The following is a 20,777-nucleotide window of genomic DNA, read 5'->3' on the forward strand; positions in this document are numbered from 1 at the left end:
CTTTGGTATTTAAAGCTTGTCAATGAATAACCAAAATACAAAACCTGCAACAAAACGCCATGAAAATGCAGGCCTATTACAGCAACATTTGAGCAATAGCCTAGGCTTGCTACTCAATTAACCTCTAATGACTCCCCATCCCGCATGAGGGAGCATAATCATCGACTGACACTAATTACCATAACGCAACGGACATAAATATTCCTAGTCATGAAAATCACAAGTGATATATATTGAGGCACAGCTTAGCCTTTTGTTAATCACCCTGTCATCTCAGATTTTCAAAATATGCTTTCCAGCCAAAGCTAGACAAGCATTTGTGTAAGTTTATCGATAGCCTAGCATAGCATTTTGTCCAGCTAGCAGCAGGTAACTTGGTCATGGAAATCAGAAAAACAATCAAATTAAATCGTTTACCTTTGATGAGCTTCGGATGTTTTCACTCACGAGACTCCCAGTTAGATAGCCAATGTTATTTTTGTAGGCAAAATAGCTCTGTTTGTTCTTCACATTTGGCTGAGAAATCGCCCGGAAATTGCAGTCACGAAAACGCCAAAAAATATTCCAAATTAGCTCCACAATATCGACAGAAACATGGCAACGCTGTTTATAATCAATCCCAAAGGTGTTTTTCAAATATCTATTCGATAATATATCCACCGGGACAATTGGTTTTTCAGTAGGACCGATTGGAATAATGGCTACCTCTGAATTTTACGCGAGAATCACTCTGGGAGCCATCAGGTGACCAGTTGCCCAATGTAGCCGCTTACGGGTATTCTTCAACATAAATGCGTAAAACTACGTCACAATGCTGTAGACACCTTGGGGAATACGGAGAAAAAGTTATCTGGTTGATAGCCCATTCACTGCTCAATAGGGACGCATTGGAACACAGCGCTTTCAAAACATGAGGCACTTCCGGATTGGATTTTTCTCAGGCTTTCGCCCGCAATATCAGTTCTGTTATACTCACAGACAATATTTTTAAGAGTGTTTTCTATCCTAAGCTGTCAATTATATGCATATTCTAGCATCTTGTCCTGGCAAAATATTATTTTTCCAAAAATGAAAATAATGCCCCCTAGTCACAAAAGGTTTTAAAGACATTTTGAGTGCACCATACAGCAATGCTGCATTCAACCGCACCGGTGATCCATGCAGTACCACAAAATGAAAAACAAGTTTTAAGTTTAAATGTTACAACCCACCTAGCTAAGTTGTTGTTATTTGGAGTTATTAAATCCTTTTTGATTAGCATACTATCCATCTGCAAGCATACATATTATTTATCTCTTCTTTTGTTTTAATATGTTAAAATGCTATATTTTGCATCCTATCTACATCAGTGGACATTACAAAGGGCCATATTTTTTCTATTAGAACAATGGCCAGTTTGCAGTTGTATGCAAGTATTTTTTTTGTAAAAACAAACATAATAGGTTATGTCTGGCCTACAATAAAAAAAAATATATATAAAAAAAAAATATATATATATATATATAATTTAACCTTGATTTAAGTAAGCAAGTCAGTTAATAAGAACAAATTCTTGTTTACAATGACGGCCTACACCTGCCAAACCGGACAATGCAGGGCCAATTGTGTGCCGCCCTATGGGACTCCCAATCACAGATGGTTGTGATACAGCCTGGAATCGAACCAGGATGTCTGTAGTGACTCCTCTAGCACTGAGATGCAGTGCCTTAGACCAGTGTTTTTTCAATGTCACTCTGTGCACTGATTGAGTTTGACATCCCTGCTTCATAACAACTTTAACTTAAAACAGCCTTAAGATTTCACAAGATAAACATTACTCTTTTATGTGGTACTTTTTTTGTGACATCATGCAAGGCAGTTCAGATTACTGAGGTGTGAGAGAGGACATAACATAATCTAGTGATAGGCCAACCAATATGGCTGATGAGAGAGAGAGAGAGAGATGATTTTAACAATAAAACGTAAACTGATCCTAGACAAAGCTCTGAAACCCAATTATTTGTGTAGCAAAAGGACAACGATATAATAACGACAGGCGCCATAGCATTTAACCCATGCACTTCTGTTTCAGAAAACCATAGCATACAGTTGAAGTCGAAAGTTTACATACACTTAGGTTGGAGTCATTAAAACTCATTTTTCAACCACTCCACAAATTTCTTGTTAACAAACTATAGTTTTGGCCAGTCGGTTAGGACATCAACTTTGTGCATGACACAAGTAATTTTTCCAACAATTGTTTACAGACAGATCACTTATAATTCACTGTATCACAGTTCCAGTGGGTCAGAAGTTTACATACACTAAGTTGACGGTGCCTTTAAACAGCTTGGAAAATTCCAGAAAATTATGTCATGGCTTGAGAAGCTTCTGATAGGCTAATTGACATTATTTGAGTCAATTGGAGGTGTACCTGTGGATGTATTTCAAGGCCCACCTTCAAACTCAGTTCCTCTTTGCTTGACAACATGGGAAAATCAAAAGAAGAATTGGTACCACGTTCATCTGTACAAACAATAGTATGCAAGTATAAACGAAGGAGATGCACTGTCTCATAGAGATGAATGTACTTTGGTGCGAAAAGTGCAAATCAATCCAAGAACAACAGCAAAGGACCTTGTGAAGATGCTGGCGGAAACAGATACAAAAACGAGTCCTATCTCGACATAACCTGAAAGGCCGCTCAGCAGGGAATAATCCACTGCTCCAAAACCGCCACTAAAAACCCAGAATACGGTTTGCAACTACACATGGGGACAGCAATCTTACTTTTTGGATAAATGTCCTCTGGTCTGATGAAACAAAAATAGAACTGTTTGGCCACAATAACCATCGTTATGTTGGAGGAAAAATGGGGATGCTTGCATGCTGAAGAACACCATCCCAACCGTGAAGCACAGGGGTGGGAGCATTATGTTGTGGGGGTGCTTTGCTGCAGGAGGGACTGGTGCACTTCACAAAATACATGGCATCATGGGGTAGGAAAATTATGTGCATATATTTAAGACATATCTCAAGACATCAGTCAGGAAGTTAAAGCTTGGTCACAAATGCGTCTTCCTTATGGACAATGACCCCAAGCATACTTCCAAAGTTGTGGCAAAACGGTTTAAGGACAACAAAGTTAAGGTAAGGGAGTGGCCATCACAAAGTCCTGACCTCATCCCAAAGAAAATTTGTGGGCAGAACTGAAAAAGCGTGTGAGAGCAAGGAGGCCTACAAATCTGACTCAGTTACACCAGCTCTGTCAGGAGGAATGGGCCAAAATTCACCCAACTTATTGTGGGAAGCTTGTGGAAGGCTACCCGAAACATTTGACCCAAGTTAAACAATTTAAAGGCTCTGCTACCAAATACAAATTGAGTGTATATAAACTTCTGACCCACGTGGAATGTGATGAAAGCTGAAATAAATCACTTTTATTATTTTGACATTTCACATTCTTAAAATAAAGTGGTGGTCCTAACTGACCTAAGACGAAGAATTTATTGTCAGTAATTGTGAAAAACTAAGTTTAAATGTATTTGGCTAAGGTGTATGTAAACTTCAGAGTTCAACTTTATTTAATCTTCTCTGTATCATAGGCCTATAGCCTACTGTAGGTGTGTAGCACAGATATACTGTAGGTGAACGTTTGCATTGGAAACTTGTCCACGTTTGATTTTACGCATTCATTATGCACATCTTTTCCACCCAATGAATTGGAATCTTAACATAATTTACAAACCATGTTAAATTGCAATATATCCATGTATTAAATTATTTAAAATGTCATGGAATCATAAACATGTTTAGTTTAATTGACAAATACAACAATGAAAAACGGATTAATTTAGACAGAGGATCCAAAACGTTCAAATAGGCTGCCTCTCTACAACTCTGCCTCACCGTGCACATATCTTGTTATAGCGCAACTTTGACATTAAGAAATCTGAGGACAAGGTAGGATCCCCCTCTACGCAATAAGTAATAGCCCTCTCCTTCCTTCCCCTGCAGTGCCGCTTCTGTTTGTTTGCACTCACTTGATCCCGAGCGGAAATTCCTTTCCGTTTTTGTGAATGACAAACTTATTAACAATTCATCAACACAGTTTCTTCCATCCGGCCCCGTTTCCAGGGTAATGACTGCTCGGCGCCCTCTGATTGGCTGGCGGATATAATGTATCCATTGAAACGCCTCGCGTTTGTAACCATTCACTAGCTTGGCGCTGCGGAAAGCACATCATCAACGAACCAGCCTCGACAACAACAAAAGAGGCTTATTCACAACGAGAAGGTTGGGAATAGACGACAGAAGAATACATTGATTATTGGAAATTGGTGACAAATGCTTTGCAACTGTCCTGCAGTCAATCCGTTTAAGTTAGATTTTTACAGAAGAATAATATTTTCTACAGCAAAAGCCTGAGTTATATAATACGAAGACAACGCCAGTGCTGACTAGTGAGTCATTGATAAATACTTGGACATTCTTACAGCCGCTACATGAATGAGTGCTAGTGTATAGGCAATCTGCAGTAGGATATCTAAGAAATTCGTGTTTTGCTGATTTTCGGGAGAAATGCAATAGCCGATATCCGTTTTCATTTCTGCAGTTATTCCAGAATATATATTTTTTCTTGACCAGTGTGCGCTGCCATTTCCTCAATGCTCTAGTCGTCATAACGTTGACGGCTTTTTTGCTGTAGCCTACAGGGACCAACCACATACTTTTCCTGCAGTGAAGTGAACATATTTGTTTAGCTAAATGCTTGACAAGCCCAAGCCCGCTCAGTTCGAATCGGTAATGGCAATCAGCAAGACCGTGGAGTGGCTGCAAAAGCAGCTCCAGACGCGCAAAGACTGCCTATTGGTAATGGACTGCAGAGCGCTGGAGCTATACGAGTCCTCGCACGTCGAAACGGCGATTAACGTGGCCATCCCAAGCCTGATGCTCCGGCGGCTGAAGAAGGGCAATCTTCCCATCAAGTGCCTGCTCTCAAATGGCGAGGATCGGGAGAGATTTGCGCGGCGGTGCAAGACGGACACTATCGTGCTGTATGACGAGTACAGCAGGGAATGGAACGAAAATGTGGACGGGGGCTCCGTGCTGGGCTTGCTCCTGAAGAAGATGAAAGACGAGGGCTACAAGGCGTTTTACCTTGAAGGTGAGTGTTGTTGTTTTTCCAGAAGCGCACATTTTCTACTAAAATGTTGGCCTAATTCGGTAAATACATTAATAACGAATAAGTGAATATTTGGATGCATTTGCAGCTAAAACGTATATGAAAATGCAAATATATTAGGTCATCACATTGTGTAGCCTCTGCCTGTTATATCAATGGATTTGTCTAACAATATTATTTCCTTCATTTTACAGGTGGTTTCAATAAATTCCAAGCTGAGTTCCCTGCCCTGTGTGAGACCAATCTTGATGGCTCTTTCAATAGCAGTTCTCCCACTGCCCAGGTGCTCGGCCTCGGGGGTCTGCGGATAAGCTCCGACTCATCCGACATCGAGTCCGACATTGACAGGGACCCAAGCAGCGCCACAGACTCAGATGGCAGTCCCCTCTCCAACCCCCAGCCCTCCTTCCCAGTAGAGATCCTCCCGCACCTCTACCTGGGCTGCGCCAAGGATTCCACCAATTTAGACATTCTAGAAGAGTTCGGCATCAAATACATTCTGAATGTGACTCCGAACCTACCCAACATGTTCGAGAATGCCGGGGAATTCAAGTACAAGCAGATCCCCATCTCTGATCACTGGAGCCAAAATCTGTCACAGTTCTTCCCGGAAGCCATTAGCTTCATAGGTAAACGCAATAGCTTACATTCAAGCACATGGATAGCTCTCCTATTCTAATTTACGCACAGTAAACGCACAGGGTTAATAAATAAAACAGGTCTATTTTATAGTTGTTGTACATTTACGCTTATATTGGCCTAACAAATGAAAACCACGGGCTCACAGTACAGGAACTGAAACGTATTAATAAGATATCTTATCACCAGGAAGTTATTTAGTTGTTATTGTGCAATTTGGATTATAGGTGTCCTAGAGTACTTTCTTATCAGTCAGAGGGAACCAGATTAAGTCCATTGTGCCAAGCTGATACATTTTATTCTAGTTCTATGCCCCATAACAATAAACTACTCCCAAATTACAATTATTAAACTTCAATGGAACACTTCCTGTGTCTGCCTTTTTGGTCTGCAGCCGGGGCCTAGCTTACCTCAGGCTTGTGTAATTGTAATACAAAGGCCTGTGTGGAAATTGGAGAGGGGTAGAACGAGCAGAGGGAGGGGGTAATTTGAGCACAACAGGAAGGAAGCGGCCATTGAAAGTAATCTAGGACAGCCCAGCGATGTGTTCCCTTCACAAAGAGAGCCATTTACAGGCTCTGTTGACATCCTGTTAGCCCTGACAGGGTGCCCTCATAACTCCTACGTTTATACGCCCTAATGGCACCATTATCAAGTAACTCGGGCAGCCTGATAGAGCGTTAATTGTCAATTTCCAAGTCGTGGTACTCCAGGCCAAATTAAAGAATGTCTGCTCTGTTTATGCTCAGAGTACCACAGCGGTTTGTTGATGGATGTGTCTGGGCCTGAGACTGTTATGATCATTTCAGACTTCCGCCGCTTAACCGTGGAACTGGTTTAGTCAGTGTTGACCACATGCACTGTTTTTTATCTGGTTGCCCTTCCACTAGTCCCTCCACAGCCTAAGTTTCTTTTTCAGTATCTATATGTTCAGAGCAATTGTTTTGTATCGCAGTGTTTTCTCAGAATACACATGATGCATATCTGACTAAAGTCTAACATGTTCCTCCTATTTTTTCCCCTCCTTCTCAGATGAGGCTCGCAGTCAGAAATGCGGCGTCCTGGTCCACTGTCTGGCCGGCATCAGCCGTTCGGTGACAGTCACCGTGGCGTACCTCATGCAGAAGCTCAACCTGTCCATGAACGACGCCTACGACATTGTCAAGATGAAGAAGTCCAACATCTCGCCCAACTTCAACTTCATGGGCCAACTCCTGGACTTTGAGCGCACCCTGGGCCTGAAGAGCCCCTGCGATAACCGGGTTGCGGCCCCCACACAACCCCTGTACTTCACCACCCCCACCAACCACAACGTCTTCCAGCTGGACCCTCTGGAGTCCACGTGAGGCAGTGCCATCGTCGCCCCCTACTGGCTTGGTGATTTAATGAAACCTGAAACGCTGCAATGTTTCTCTACTTTATTTCCGTCACCTGTTGTGACATGATGACATCCTGCCGTTATTGACACAGTTGGCTTGAGGTTACCAGCTGCCAAGAATGGCTGCTGAAGGGGCACGTGGTCGGTCTGCCAAACGGCTCAGAAGCAGCTGCTGCAAAAACAGGGACAGAGAAAGAAAGAAAGAATGAAAGAGAGAAGATGGGGAAGAGAGAGAAAAAGAAAGCACATTAACTTTCTAGAACCCTATATTAATTTTGGGCTGGACTGGGTTTTTGCCTCAATTTGTTTTCTGTAAATGCGTTGAAAGAGAAGTAAAGTGATCTGGTGGTCAATTGTACGTTTAATTTCACGATGAAAGGCTGGTGTGCCAAAGAGACATGATTGTTCTATCTGAACATACATGTATATATGACTATAAATACCTTTTTGTTTTTTGGGCTAGCACATGCACCTTCAATACTTTTGTTTCGGGTGCATATTACATGTCTTCTGTGAAGATTTGCCTGTTTAGGGTAAAACACCCCCGGTTAAGATGCCACAGTATATTGAACTCAATTTTACATGTGTGGAGTCATTTGAATCATTTATACATGTGTATATTTCTTAATATAAAAGACAATAAAGTATAGCCTTGCTCTAGTATACCCTTTGCAACAAGTGGGTGCTGAAGATTTTTTGTTGTTCATCTTCTACTTTATTTAAGCAAACCAACTTTTATTGATCAGTATGTTTAAGTTTATTATGCCAACAAAAATAATGTAGTGTGGTTTTCTGAGAATCGTTAATAAATGTATATGTGTAATATATTTCATATATTTGCTTTATATATGAATTCAGCCTGACAGGCCATTTTTGCACCCACCCTCACACAAATCAGAGTCACATTGGTTGTATGCCTTAGTTCTGGACATAGAAGGGTTCTTGTGCATTAACCCTCCAAGGACTTTGCCCAAACTATGCTTTCACCACCTATCACAATTCTACCAAATTGAGCCACAGCAAAATGACTGTTAAAAATAATTTTACAACAAATCACTGAAACTGTCTGTCAGTGCATGGCTATGTTAAGAAACTTGATTTGTTATTCAGTTAAGGTAGAAATAGCTTTATGGAAGCCAATTTAAGATTGCTACGCTCTGTTTATGTTGATGTTTAGTGGGGAACAATGGGGGTTAACATAAGTTCATTCTTATCTGTGGTCAAGGCTTTTCAAAGTCTGGGAGATGTTGACAAAGCAGTAGGCCTTGCTCACCTTGCCTCTGTGAAATGTAGTTTTTTTGTTGGTTGAGAAGAAAATCCTGATTATGGGAGGATTTTGTTGTCCCTCCCTTCTGAGAGAAGGCTGTCTATGGGGGAAGAAAGACATTTTGGTTTCAACACCCACCACTCCTCGAGTCTACACTCCTCTCTTACGAATGTAAAGAAATAAGTTATTAATAAATTCATATTTTGTCTACTTCTACCAATGTCTTTTTTCATTGCTCAACATTTTGTTGATGTTTTTTTACACAGTGTCCACACATTGTCTTTATGTACTTTAAGTGGACTCTCCAACTCCTCGGTTCCACTTTAACCATCGCACATACTGTGTGTGTGTGTGCATGTGACAATCATCAGCCAGATGACACAGAAGGAGCCATTCACAAACAAATGGGTGTTCTTTAACCACATAGGTTAATGCAGCTCTCAAACGCAGCAATTATCCAATACAAATAACACTTAACACATTGTCACACCACCAGTGTTGTATAACATGATGTGTCTCACTGGCACATTATGTTCCTTTGGGAACTCGTCCAAAATGTTACTGAACTTGTGCTGTACATAATTAGAAGTACACACAGTGATTCCGGTCACACTAACAGATTGCATGACTGATTGACTGAATCTCTGAAGGACTGGTTTTTCTAGGTTGGGGAGCACGCACACACACACACACACACAGACAGTCCCTGAGGCACTTCCTGAAGGTGATTGCTTTTGTTTGAGCAAAGCAGCCCATCAAAGGGAACTTAAAGTCCTTAAACATAGTGTTCCCTGACACTGTGGATGGTGTGGTGCGTACTTGTTAAGACCTGGAGAGCATTGAGAGACAATCCTCACGGCTAAACAGAAGATCATGTTCACACACAATGCTAACAGCTGTTCACACATTTAAATAATGCCATGTCGGTGAAGTGACTGTGTCACATGCACATGTGTCACACACACGTATGTATTAGTGTGTCAATGCTTTGGTGTGACGTAAAAGCAGGACTATCTATAGGCCTACAGTACATGCAACTCCGTAGATTAGCCAATTGTTTTCAGATAGTGGACCTAGGATTTCCACATGCTATGATCTGAATTGTCAAGCAATGCATTTCCAAGATCTCTAATATTTTTAACACAAAGAGACATAATTAAAGGGCTTCACAAAAAAGTGTTTACTTCATACCATGACAAAGTAAACACATTCAAAATATAACTGCGAGCACCAATGAACTGGGTTCACAGGTTGACAGAAAGGACAAGATCAGTTGGATAACAAAGCACTATCATGTAGGAACTACAGTAGCTTATGTGCATCTATACGTACAGTGCAGCCATATTTAAATGCAGCAACAAGTTTAACTTTAAAAAGCATTTAAACAACTGGTGTAATGAGCCTAAATAAAACATTTGAAATGAATCGGATGTATTGTTCATGAGGAGAAGACGATTCTGAGCATTATCACTGCACATGCAAAGAATGAGTTGTTAATAGTTTACTTGTTTTTTGAGAGATTAATACCAGTGGGGTTCATCTTATGAATGTCCATGATTGCGATGACAAGTTTCAAGTTGATAGACCACTGTGCAGTGGATTTACGGTGGTTTAGAATATCACGTAAAATTGGATTTTGATTTGTCAATAACTTAGCCATCTTTTCACCAATTATCTTTTTTAAGACTAAGTTAAGACATGGACCATGGACCTACATTCCAAAGTTGGTGTCATTTGGTTCTATGGTTCATGAGAAGAATATTTTGAATGTATTTTTAGCATATTAGCATATGTGCTAATTCGTATTATTTAGCGGTGAATCTCTAATAAATTATCAATAGTACTTTGGAACCAACAGCCAACACTGTGCCAGAGAGAATATAGTGCAGACACCGTACCAGAGTGACTATACTATATTTAGTATCCCCCTGATGTAATGTTGGGTTGGACTGTTGATTGACAGCTGGGGGGAATGTGTGGTACGCCAGGCTCTCTGGGCCTCATGCTGGCTCTTCCTGTCCACTGGCCTGGCCTTTGCTGTTTTAATGCCCCGTATTACAGGGCACAGGAAACTACCTCTCTATATTTAGAAGGGCATGGGGACGTGGAGAGGGACTGGCAACCTCACCCCTCACACTCACTCTCACAGAGGCATCTCTTTTGGGACATGACAGACCATACAGGGCACTGGAGGGGTGGGGGTGAAGGTAGTTTTGTATGTGTGTGGGGAAAAGAGAAAGCTTTTGTATGTAGACAAAATGGTGTGTAGACAGAGTTACTTCAAAACAATTGTAACATATGGTGACATGTTTGACTATAATGGGTGCATTTTTGGCAATTGTTTATAACCAGTTGTCAACATTGTTGTTCTGGAGCTGTGCTCAATAGTCTCACATTAATTTCAATACAAACTCACATACGTTGTTTGACATTATCCACACAAACTCTGTTTGATCCCAGCTGCTCTTGTAGCTAAATGTCTGACTAAAGTCAAGTAGTTGAGTCAGACCAAAAGCTAGCTGGCTCCTGACAGCTCCTGGTTGTCCATTGACTTCCTGTGAACAGCCCCTAGATCAGATCAGTGAAGGCATGGGCCAGCTGGCTGTGACTTAAAGGGGGCACGCCACACAGGCATTCCATTCCTCAGCTGATATGAGTGGCAGGTCATTCAGAGCTCTGGGAGAGCTATGCTATTGATGTGGGTCGTCATAACCCCTGTTGGAACATGGCCATATTTTGTGGGCAGGACATTTTAAAATATCTTATTTTTTAACAATGTCAGTGGTTTTGGATATCAATGTGTGATATATGATTGTGAAATATAGTGCCTTCAGAAAGTATTCACACCCCTTGACTTATTCCACATTTAGCTGTGTTTCAGCCTGAATTCAAAATGTATTAAATATATTTTTTCTCACCCATCTACACACAATACCCCATAATGACAAAGTGAATACAAATGTATTGAAAATGAAATACAGAAATATCTCATTTACATAACCATTCACCCCTCATATAACAATACTGTGTAGAAGCACCTTTGGCAGTGATTACAGCTTTGAGTCTTTCTGGGTAAGTCTCTTCCACACCTGAATTGTGCAACATTGTTACTACTATTATTTAAAAAAATATTCAAGCCCTGTCAAATTGGTTGTTGATCATTCCTGGCACACAGAATGCTGGGAATCCATAACTCCTAAAATGGCCATGACAGTCATTCTGACCATTGATATTTCAATTGTATAACTAATAATACATAATACCTCAGGAAACCAAATGCAAATCGGTCAGAAAATATTGATTGATGCAGAAGTGCATAGACTGTAAATTTTAAAATAAGATGATAGTGTATTTTCTGGAGACAACAGTTTCCCGTCCAGCTGGCCCATCCAAACACACCTACACTATATTTTAACTAATTTCACACATAAAATAACAATAATAATAGATGTGCCCGAAAGTCATGATGAAAATGACAACAGTCTGATGGGTGACATTATTATCAATTGTCGAATAGAGAATAAAGTGACTGATTACCTGTGCAGCTCGCATTGATAGTGTGCATTAACAAAGAAACTAGGAGCTTACCAAATAGCACTTATTCCATATCATCCTGCAGAGGTCAATGCAGGTCAGATGTTTTGATTGCTATACGCTATCGGAAAGAGCCGATTCCAAGGGTTCTAATGAACCAACTTTTGCCAAATATAACTTTTCTAGAATAACCATGGCTCCATGCATTCCTCATGTGAGTAGGCTACTGGTGATTATCAGCAATAGCAATTTGGGATATTTCATTATGTTCTTACTGTAAAATATGTGTGTTCTATTGTGGTAGGGCAGGGCCTATGATGTCTGCTAAACAAACAAGTTTATTTCGTTGGCATGGCGCAGCCATAGACTAGCATGGCGTAGCCACAGCCCTGGCTACTAAGCACAGATACAGTGGGGCAAAAAAGTAGTTAGTCAGCCACCAATTGTGCAAGTTCTCCCACTTAAAAAGATGAGAGAGGCCTGTAATTTCCATCATAGGTACACTTCAACTATGACAGACAAAATGAGAAAAAAAATCCAGAAAATCACATTGTAGGATTTATTTATTTTTTTTTATGGTGGAAAATAAGTATTTGGTCAATAACAAAAGTTTCTCAATACTTTGTTATATACCCTTTGTTGGCAATGACAGAGCTCAAATGTTTTCTGTAAGTCTTCACAAGGTTTTCACACACTGTTGCACACAATGAGCGCATCAGCGCTCATTGGACTCACGTAGTCTCCTTCACGCTGTTTGTTCCTCAGTTTTGTTCCTCGTGTCATCATTATTGTCATGATGTCATTTTGTTCCCCCTGTCCAGACGCTGTCTGTGTTTTGTTTGATGTCCATTTTCCATTAAATGTTCACCCCCGTACTTGCTTCTCGTCTCCGGCATCGGTCCTTACATGTCCCCCTTATCCTTGACTTTTCCTAGTCGTTGTTCAAATCTTAACAGAACTGGAGTTATAACCAGTTTCAGGAGGGCATGCCATTTTTGGATTGGTTTATCTGGGCCTGCTCTGCTCCTTCTTCAATTTGAATGTTCCATGCTCAGTTGACAATCACCCCGATAATTGCCTCGAAACTAAACCTAAACTAATTTCAATACAATATATAATAACAACAGATTAAATAACTGAAGCATAGTTTGATGGAGGAGAAAGGGGGAGAATGGGTGAGTTGATGAGTGAACTATGCATAATTATGCCTTCTAAAATAATGCTGGGTCAAAATTGACCCAATTTTGGTCATTTCTGTAACCCAGTGCTGGGTTACTATAGTACATATTGTACCCAGCACTGGGTTATTTTTACCCAGCACTGGGTTATTTTAACCCAGCACTGTTTGGTAATGTGAATGACACAACATGCTGGGTTACTTGATTTATCCCCCCCAAAAATGTTATTTTGACCCAGCAGTTGGGTTGTTTTTTACTCTTTTGCTGGGTTATTGTTATTCATGTATGTCACGAATCCTGCCGAAGATGGTTCCTCTTCCTGTTTGGGCGGCGTTCGTCGTTGCCGGCCTACTAGCTGCTACCGATCCCCTTTTCTGTTTCAGTTTGTTTCGTCTGATTAGTTTCACCTGTTTCTTGTTTGGGTTTTGTTTTGGGCTATTTAAACCCAGTAGGACCACCTGCTTTTGTGCAGGCTTGTTTTTCTGTTCATGGTGTGTGGATTTACGTGGATTCCTTTTTCCGGACAGTTTCGTCCTGTTTGTTGGACTTGGTATTTTATGCGCCCTTGTGTTTGGCGTGACCGTTGCTCTGTTCCTGGAATAAAGACCCACGTGTGAACTAACCCTGCTCTCTGCGCCGGACTCCTCCACACACTACTCCTAGAAGCCGTGTCAGAAGCCTGTCGTGGAGTCAGCAAGAGCAGCGATCACCCCTCTTCCATCGGATAGGTTCGGCAATGGACCAAATGATGGAGAGGATGGAGCGATGGGAGAGGAGTGGTCTCCTGACATCAACCCCAGCTCCCCCACAGACGACGCAACCCACGCGGCGTCCGGTCTCATTGCGTTGCTTCTCGCGCCCCCGAGGGAGTACGATGGATCTGCGGCTGGGTGCCAGGGATTTTTGCTCCAGCTCTACCTGGCTACCGTTTGTCCGACTCCCTCTGGTGAAGAGAGTGGGAGCCTCCTCGTCTCCTGCTTGATGGGTAGAGCCCTAGAATGGGCCAACGCAGTCTGGAACGGCCCAGACTCTGCTCGGGACCACTACCCGGAGTTCACCCGCCGTTTTCGGGCCGTGTTCGACCACCCTCCTGAGGGCCGAGCGGCGGGTCGCTTGTTTGATTGCCTTGAGGAGGGAACAGCTACACTGTTTATAGTCAGCCATATTCCCAGACCTATTTCCATGGTTAAATGTGGTGGTTCGTGCTTTCAGTTTTGCGCGAATTCCGCCATCCATCCACGGTTTTTAATAGTCACAGTGAGTAAAACATCTCCAATGCACTTCCTTAAAAACTCACTCACCGAGTCAGCGTACAGATCGATGTTGTTCTCTGAGGGTGACCGGAACATATCCCAGTCCGCGTGATCAAAACAATCTTGAAGCGTGGATTCTAATTGGTCAGACCAGCATTGAATGGTTCTAGTCACTGGTACTTCTTGTTTGAGTTTCTGCCTATAACGTTGTGGTTGGATTTGCCAAGGGGAGGGCGGGGGAGGGCTTTGTATGGATAGCGGAAATTAGATTAGCAGTGATCGAGTGTACTACACCCGTGTGTAGTGCAATCATAATGCTGATAGAATTTAGGTAGCCTTGTTCTCAAATTAGCTTTTTTTAAATCCCCAGCTACAATAAATGCAGCCTCAGGATATATGGTTTCCAGTTTACATAGAGTCTAGTGAAGTTCCTTGAGGGCCATCTTGGTGTCGGCTTGAGGGGGAATGTACACAGCTGTGATGATAACTGACGAGAATTCTCTTGGGAGGTAATATGCCCGCCATTTTGTTGTAAGGAATTCTCGGTTGGCTGAGCAGAAGGATTTGAGTTTCTGTATGTTGTTATGATTATCCCATGATTTGTTAATCATGAAGCATACACCCCTGCCCTTCCTCTTCCCTGAGAGGTTTTTATCTCTGTCGGGGCGATGCAATGAGAAGCCTGGTGGCTGAACCGATTCCGACATCCTATCCCAAGAGAGACATGTTTACATGAAACAGAGAATGTTACAATCTCTGATGTCTCTCTGGAAGGCAACCCTTGTTCAAATTTCATCTACCTTGTTGTCAAGAGACTGGACACTGAGTAATATACTCAGGAGCGGTGGGCGATGTGCACGTCTACGCAGCCTGACCAAGAGGCCGCTTCGTCTGCCCCTCCTGCGCCGCTGTTGTTTTGGGTCGGCTTCTGGGATTAACAACAGTCAAGACACTCATCACACTCTTGCACAAGCCCGCTCATGCACAAACACAAATTGTGGACTTTCATATTGCTCAGAACATGCTATACTCTGATACAGTCTATTGATATGTGAAGGAAGTTGAGTCCAAAAAAAAAACAGTTTTTTGGTTCATCATTAAGGGGGGATGTATATTTATGAATATTTTGTATTTATTTAATCAATTTTAGAATAAAAGCTGTAACGAAACAAAATGTAGAAAAAGTCAAGTGTCTGAATTATTTCTGAATGCACTGTTTAAGGGGACAAAGACATAGCGTTAACACACTTTAAGTGGAAAGACAAAATGCTAGCTAGCTAACACATAGAAACAGGCTAAAAAACATACAGTATTTTAACCACAATAAAAGCATGAGTTAGAACCTTGCAAACTAGCTACAACAATGTTAAATTATTTAGAGACAGGGAATAGTCCTAGTTAGCATAATAAAATCTACAGCTAGCTACCTGGTCTAGCTAGCTATACTGGGTGAGAAACCTAGTTTGAGCTAGCTAGCTAGCTACCTGACGTGAAAGGCAACGCACCACACAGAAACATTAAAGTTAGGCTCACAGAAGACACACTTTTTATAGCCATTGCTAACACGATCTAAAATGGTCACTGACTGAGATAATTATGATAGCAAGGTCTATTTAACCTCATGTTAGCTAGCTTTTTACTCACCAGTTTTATGTCAGCCACAAAGCCTTGCCCATTGGTCTGTTGAAAAGTAATTCCATTCAGCGCTGGCTCCACTGTGGTAGACTTGCTACAGCTGCAACAATCCTCATTCAGGAGCTTGCCAGATCATTTTGATTGATTTAACCCATCATTAACAACCCAACCTTGCTCTTTTTAAAGAAAACAACCCAACTAAGTGACCCAGTACCTGCAACCCAGCAAATGGGTCATCCAAACAACCCAGAATTTGTGTTGAGTGTGTAATCATCCATTTTGAATGAAGAACAGGGTTGGTCATTCTATTGTATTTATCTATTCTAAATATAATCTCAAAACGGTGTGCCCTCTATCAGTCCACCAAATTCAAGCAGTTTTATTAGTCTACTCCAGGCCTACTTGGAGAAGGCTACACAGTGAGAGCGTGCATCATTTACAATGGCAAGACCAAGTCGAATGGAATGCACATGCTGCATTAGTGTTGCTACAAGATCTGAACGAAAACAACTCAGATGGCAGGGAAGAAATTAATCATGAAACCTCTGACAACTATTATTCTGATTCATGCTGAATGGCTTTCCATATCTGGGAAAGGATCCATATCGGTCAGCAGGTGAGCGAGTTTCGGATCAGATAACACGGCTGTACTAGCTGAAAGGAGGAACTTGCCGCTGGCCTGTTGCTGTGTTGAACAACATGCTTGACTTGGCTACTATCAACGCACACGTGTTGTTCAAGCAATGAATGAACAATACCCATGAGCAGGAGAGACTTCATCATGAGTCTGGCACACGGGCTACGTGAGAGACATGAGGCTCAAGGCACCAGCAAAGATTTCATGCAAGCCAAATTGCTCACAGCTCCTGGGGAGGAGAAACTGCAAGGTGGGCAGATGCAATCAGAACAGAACTCGGACACCTGTTTCAGATGCAAGCAACTTGTTTGTGGGATAAAGTTTTTTTTTTTACCTTTATTTAACTAGGCTAGTCAGTTAAGAACAAATTCTTGTTTACAATGACAGCCTAGGAACAGTGGGTTAACTGCCTTGTTCAGGGGTAGAACGACAGATTTTTACCTTGTTAGCTCGGGATTCGATCTAGTAACCATATAGACACATTCATAATAATACCAATATTGCTTTGGTGCTGATTTTCACTATTCACAAGCTGACCTAGCGCCGATACCAATGTTTATGCTAACAGATATTTTCTTCATTGACAGCGTGTCTTGTGGTTGGGTATTTTTATTTGTTTTGTCAATATAAAAATAAGGTTGTATTGTGTGTCAACGCACATGATTTTTGTTTCATAGTTGTAACAAAGCCATTCCATATACTTTACACTTGAAATTCTGTGTTTTTGGTGGTTTTTCGTTTTTTACATAGCCTACAGTAACATATACTAATGAAAATGTTATTATGTTCATTCAAATCTTTACATTTCTTATTCTAATGTTGACTAACGCCTTCATAAACACAACCAATGACATTGGCACTAAAGGGGGTCCTATGAGGCCAAGTTGTTCTATGTAAATAGGTTTATTAGACTGGTAGCTATTGGATACTCTTAGAGGCCCGGCTATTCTACTGCTAAATATGCATTTGTCATGGTGCTTTGAGGATTAAATGCTCCGAAAGTTTTTGTCTTTAATGATATTTTTCTGAAAGTACTGCTAGAGTGTAAAATACACATATTTAGGACAAGTCAGAGACAGGTGGGTTCAAGGTTTTTATTGAAAGCAAGTTATTGAAATTCCGACATTGAAAATGTGAGACTGACCATCTTGGCGGTTCTGGTGCTCGACACCCATTTCCAGGTCTTGCCTTGTGCTTCATCTGTAAATTGGGAGGTGCCTGAACAAAAGTGAGCCTAGAGGGGTGTGAACTGGAGGTCTCTGAGTTACCTGAATCACCTTAATAATAAAAAGTTGCATTCGTTATCATTGCTCTTGAGTGCTGTGAAAGTGCATTATAATAAAGGTGCTTGCAGAGGTTGCACACATGAATCTACATCAATTTAGATGACTGGAGACTAGCAGAATATTGTTTAATACCTCACAAATGATCGAAATGACAGGCTACTTTGACACCGACAAACTGAGAATCTGAGATCAATAACAAAAATGACCTTGTCTTGAATCCATCAATGTCCTAGGCCGAGGTGTGTGGAGAGACACATATTGTACAATATAAGGATGAATATAGTCCTAAAAAAACTTTCCAGTTTCACTGATTCACCCAATGATGCGTAGCTCACTCACTGGCAATGGCCAAAAGCCTACCTCTCTCTTGTTTTACTTTCTAAAAACATAGATTTTCGCTCAATAGGCTTATTGGAAAAATGATAACATATTTGGTAGCCTACAGACAGATTAGCCTTCTCTTTTCTGCTTTCCAACCTGTTTTTTTTCCCAAGAATGTATTTGAAATATTTTGAAAGGCCTGTTTTGGCTGCATTCTGTTCACTGACAGATTTTCTGCACGTTCCCGACTGTAAGCATGCCTTGTAATTGGGCTACACTCACCATAAATAATGAGGTGCAATGCTATCAGAGCAGAGGAAGGGAGCGAGATCATGTATCAAATTTTAGTTCTGTGAGAGATACAGGTGCAATGTCTACCATGTTACGCAAACCAAATTAACTGCGGCCCAACATGATTCAACTCTTAGAGTATCAGGCACATTTTCACATTACATTTTTTAAGGGACATAAAATTACACAGGAGGCAACTTTAATGAACTCTGATTGCTTATTATTTGTTACATTGCAACAGTGAAAATAATATTTAATGCCATGAGAGGTACAGGAACCTGGAAAATGTGTTCCAGAGTGAAAGAATGCAAAACTGAGAGGTGCAGGAACCTGGAAAATGTGTTCCAAAGCGAAAGAATGCAAAACTGAGTGGTGCAGGATCCTGTTCCAGCAAGATCCGACTCAAATTAAGCACCGTTTTTGCCATAGATTTTCAAGTTCAATTAAAGTCAACACTAACTCGGCCACTCAGGAACATTCACTGTCTCTTGGTAAGCAACTCAAGTGTATTTGGTCTTATGTTTTAGGTTATTGTCCCGCTGAAATCTGAATTCATCTCCCAGTGTCTGGTGGAAAGTAGACGGAACCCAGTTTTACTTCTGGATTTTGCCTGTGCTTAGCTTTGTTCTTTTTCTTTTTATTCTGAAAAACTCCCCAACACTTTGTATTCAGGACAAAAAGTAAGTTGCGTTGCCACATTTTCTGCAGTATTACCTTAGTGCCTTGTTGCAAACAGGATGCATGTTTGGAAAATGTTTATTCTGTACAGGGTTCCTTCTTTGAACTCTGTCAATTAGATTATTGTTGTGGAGTAACTACAATGCTGTTGATCCATTCTCAGTTTTCTCCTATCACAGCCATTAAACTATGTAACTGTTTTAAAATCACCATTAGCCTCATGGTGAAATCCCAAGGAGGTTTCCTTCCTCTCCGGCAATTGAGTTAGGAAGGACACCTGTATCTTTGTAGTGACTGGGTGTGTTGATACAACATCTATAGTCTAATTAATAACTTCACCATGCTCAAATGGATATTCAATGTCTGCTTTTTAAAAATCCATCTACCAATAGGTGCCCTTCTTTGCGAGGCATTGGAAAACCTCCCTGGTCTTTGTTGTTGAATCTGTGTTCGAAATTCACTACTCAACTTACAAATAATTGTGTATGGGGTACAGAGATGAGGTAGTTATTGAAAAATCATGTTAAACAGTGTTAGTCCATGCAACTTAGTATGCGACTTGCTAAGCACATTTTAATTCCTTAAGTGATTTAGGCTTCCCATAACAAAAGGGTTGAACACTTATTGACTCAAGATAAAATAATTCCACTTTTATTGACTCAAGACAAAATAATTCCACTTTGATTTCATGGGGTATTGTGTGTAGGAAAGTGACACAAAATCTCAATTTATTCCATTTTAAATGTAGGATTCAACACAACAAAATGTAGAAAAAGTAAAAAGTGGTGTGAAAAAGTGGTGTGAATACTTTCTGAAGGCACTGTATATTAAAGTGACACTACGTGAACGTTTGTTTTGTCACAGGCAGAGTCTTGCTTCATGTGTCTGTCCACATTCCATTAGACTATGGCTAGTTGGTATTTTGGATCTGTTCTTTGTTCCAGTGTGGGATCACAGGAGAGCAGAACCTGATATTGTAACATCTGACAGTCAGGTTCTTTAACACCTCAACATTCCAAGGACTTGAGCGAGTCTGGATGGTCTGGATCCATAAGTGGATGCTTCCTGACCTGAGTACTATTGCCCCAGTTCCCAATGTCCCCATCCCCCTTGCCTTGTGGCCCTCCCTTCTATTTTAAATAGTCTTTAAGCAGTGAAAATAAACCCAACAGGCTATTGTTTATGAAGCATGTGACAAATAAAATTAGATTTGATTAATTGGTTCATGTCCCTGTCACCCTCCAGTGATAGTAAACCAATAACTACCTACACCCCACAACCCCTCGTACCCCTGTCCCCCCATTGCCACAGCACTCCAGAAATGTCCTGTTCTAGTGCAGATCATGTTCCCCATCGGATGCCTCTGCACATATGCACACACAGACACACATGCACACATACTGCCCTTGCATGCATGCCATGCGCTCTTGTCCACTGCGCGCTCTCTCTCTCTCTCTCTCTCTCGCCAACAACGCACACACACCTCCCTTGTGTATGAATCCCCTTCTAATAGTGT

At 41.2% G+C, this 20,777-nt stretch overlaps 1 protein-coding gene across 1 annotated transcript; it reads left to right on the plus strand.

Moving 5' to 3' along the window:
- Positions 1 to 4,183: 4,183 nt before the first annotated feature.
- LOC112252656 (dual specificity protein phosphatase 6) lies at positions 4,184 to 8,664 on the plus strand. The gene is made up of 3 exons (XM_024424094.2): positions 4,184 to 5,146; positions 5,359 to 5,793; positions 6,836 to 8,664. Exons 1-3 carry the CDS (start codon positions 4,747 to 4,749, stop codon positions 7,147 to 7,149), a joined length of 1,149 nt encoding a protein of 382 aa, XP_024279862.1. The 5' UTR covers positions 4,184 to 4,746; the 3' UTR covers positions 7,150 to 8,664.
- Positions 8,665 to 20,777: the final 12,113 nt, after the last annotated feature.

This window comes from Oncorhynchus tshawytscha, linkage group LG06, assembly GCF_018296145.1.
Source record: "Oncorhynchus tshawytscha isolate Ot180627B linkage group LG06, Otsh_v2.0, whole genome shotgun sequence".
Taxonomy (NCBI): Eukaryota; Metazoa; Chordata; class Actinopteri; order Salmoniformes; family Salmonidae; genus Oncorhynchus; species Oncorhynchus tshawytscha.

What these genes read in the sequence shown, in the direction of transcription:
- LOC112252656 (XM_024424094.2), top strand. Translation starts at nt 4,747, where the DNA reads ATGCTTGACAAGCCCAAGCCCGCTCAGTTCGAATCGGTAATGGCAATC. An exon ending in CAAGGCGTTTTACCTTGAAG is followed by an intron (nt 5,147 to 5,358) that starts GTGAGTGTTGTT and finishes TTCATTTTACAG; the next exon opens with GTGGTTTCAATAAATTCCAA. An exon ending in GGAAGCCATTAGCTTCATAG is followed by an intron (nt 5,794 to 6,835) that starts GTAAACGCAATA and finishes CCTCCTTCTCAG; the next exon opens with ATGAGGCTCGCAGTCAGAAA.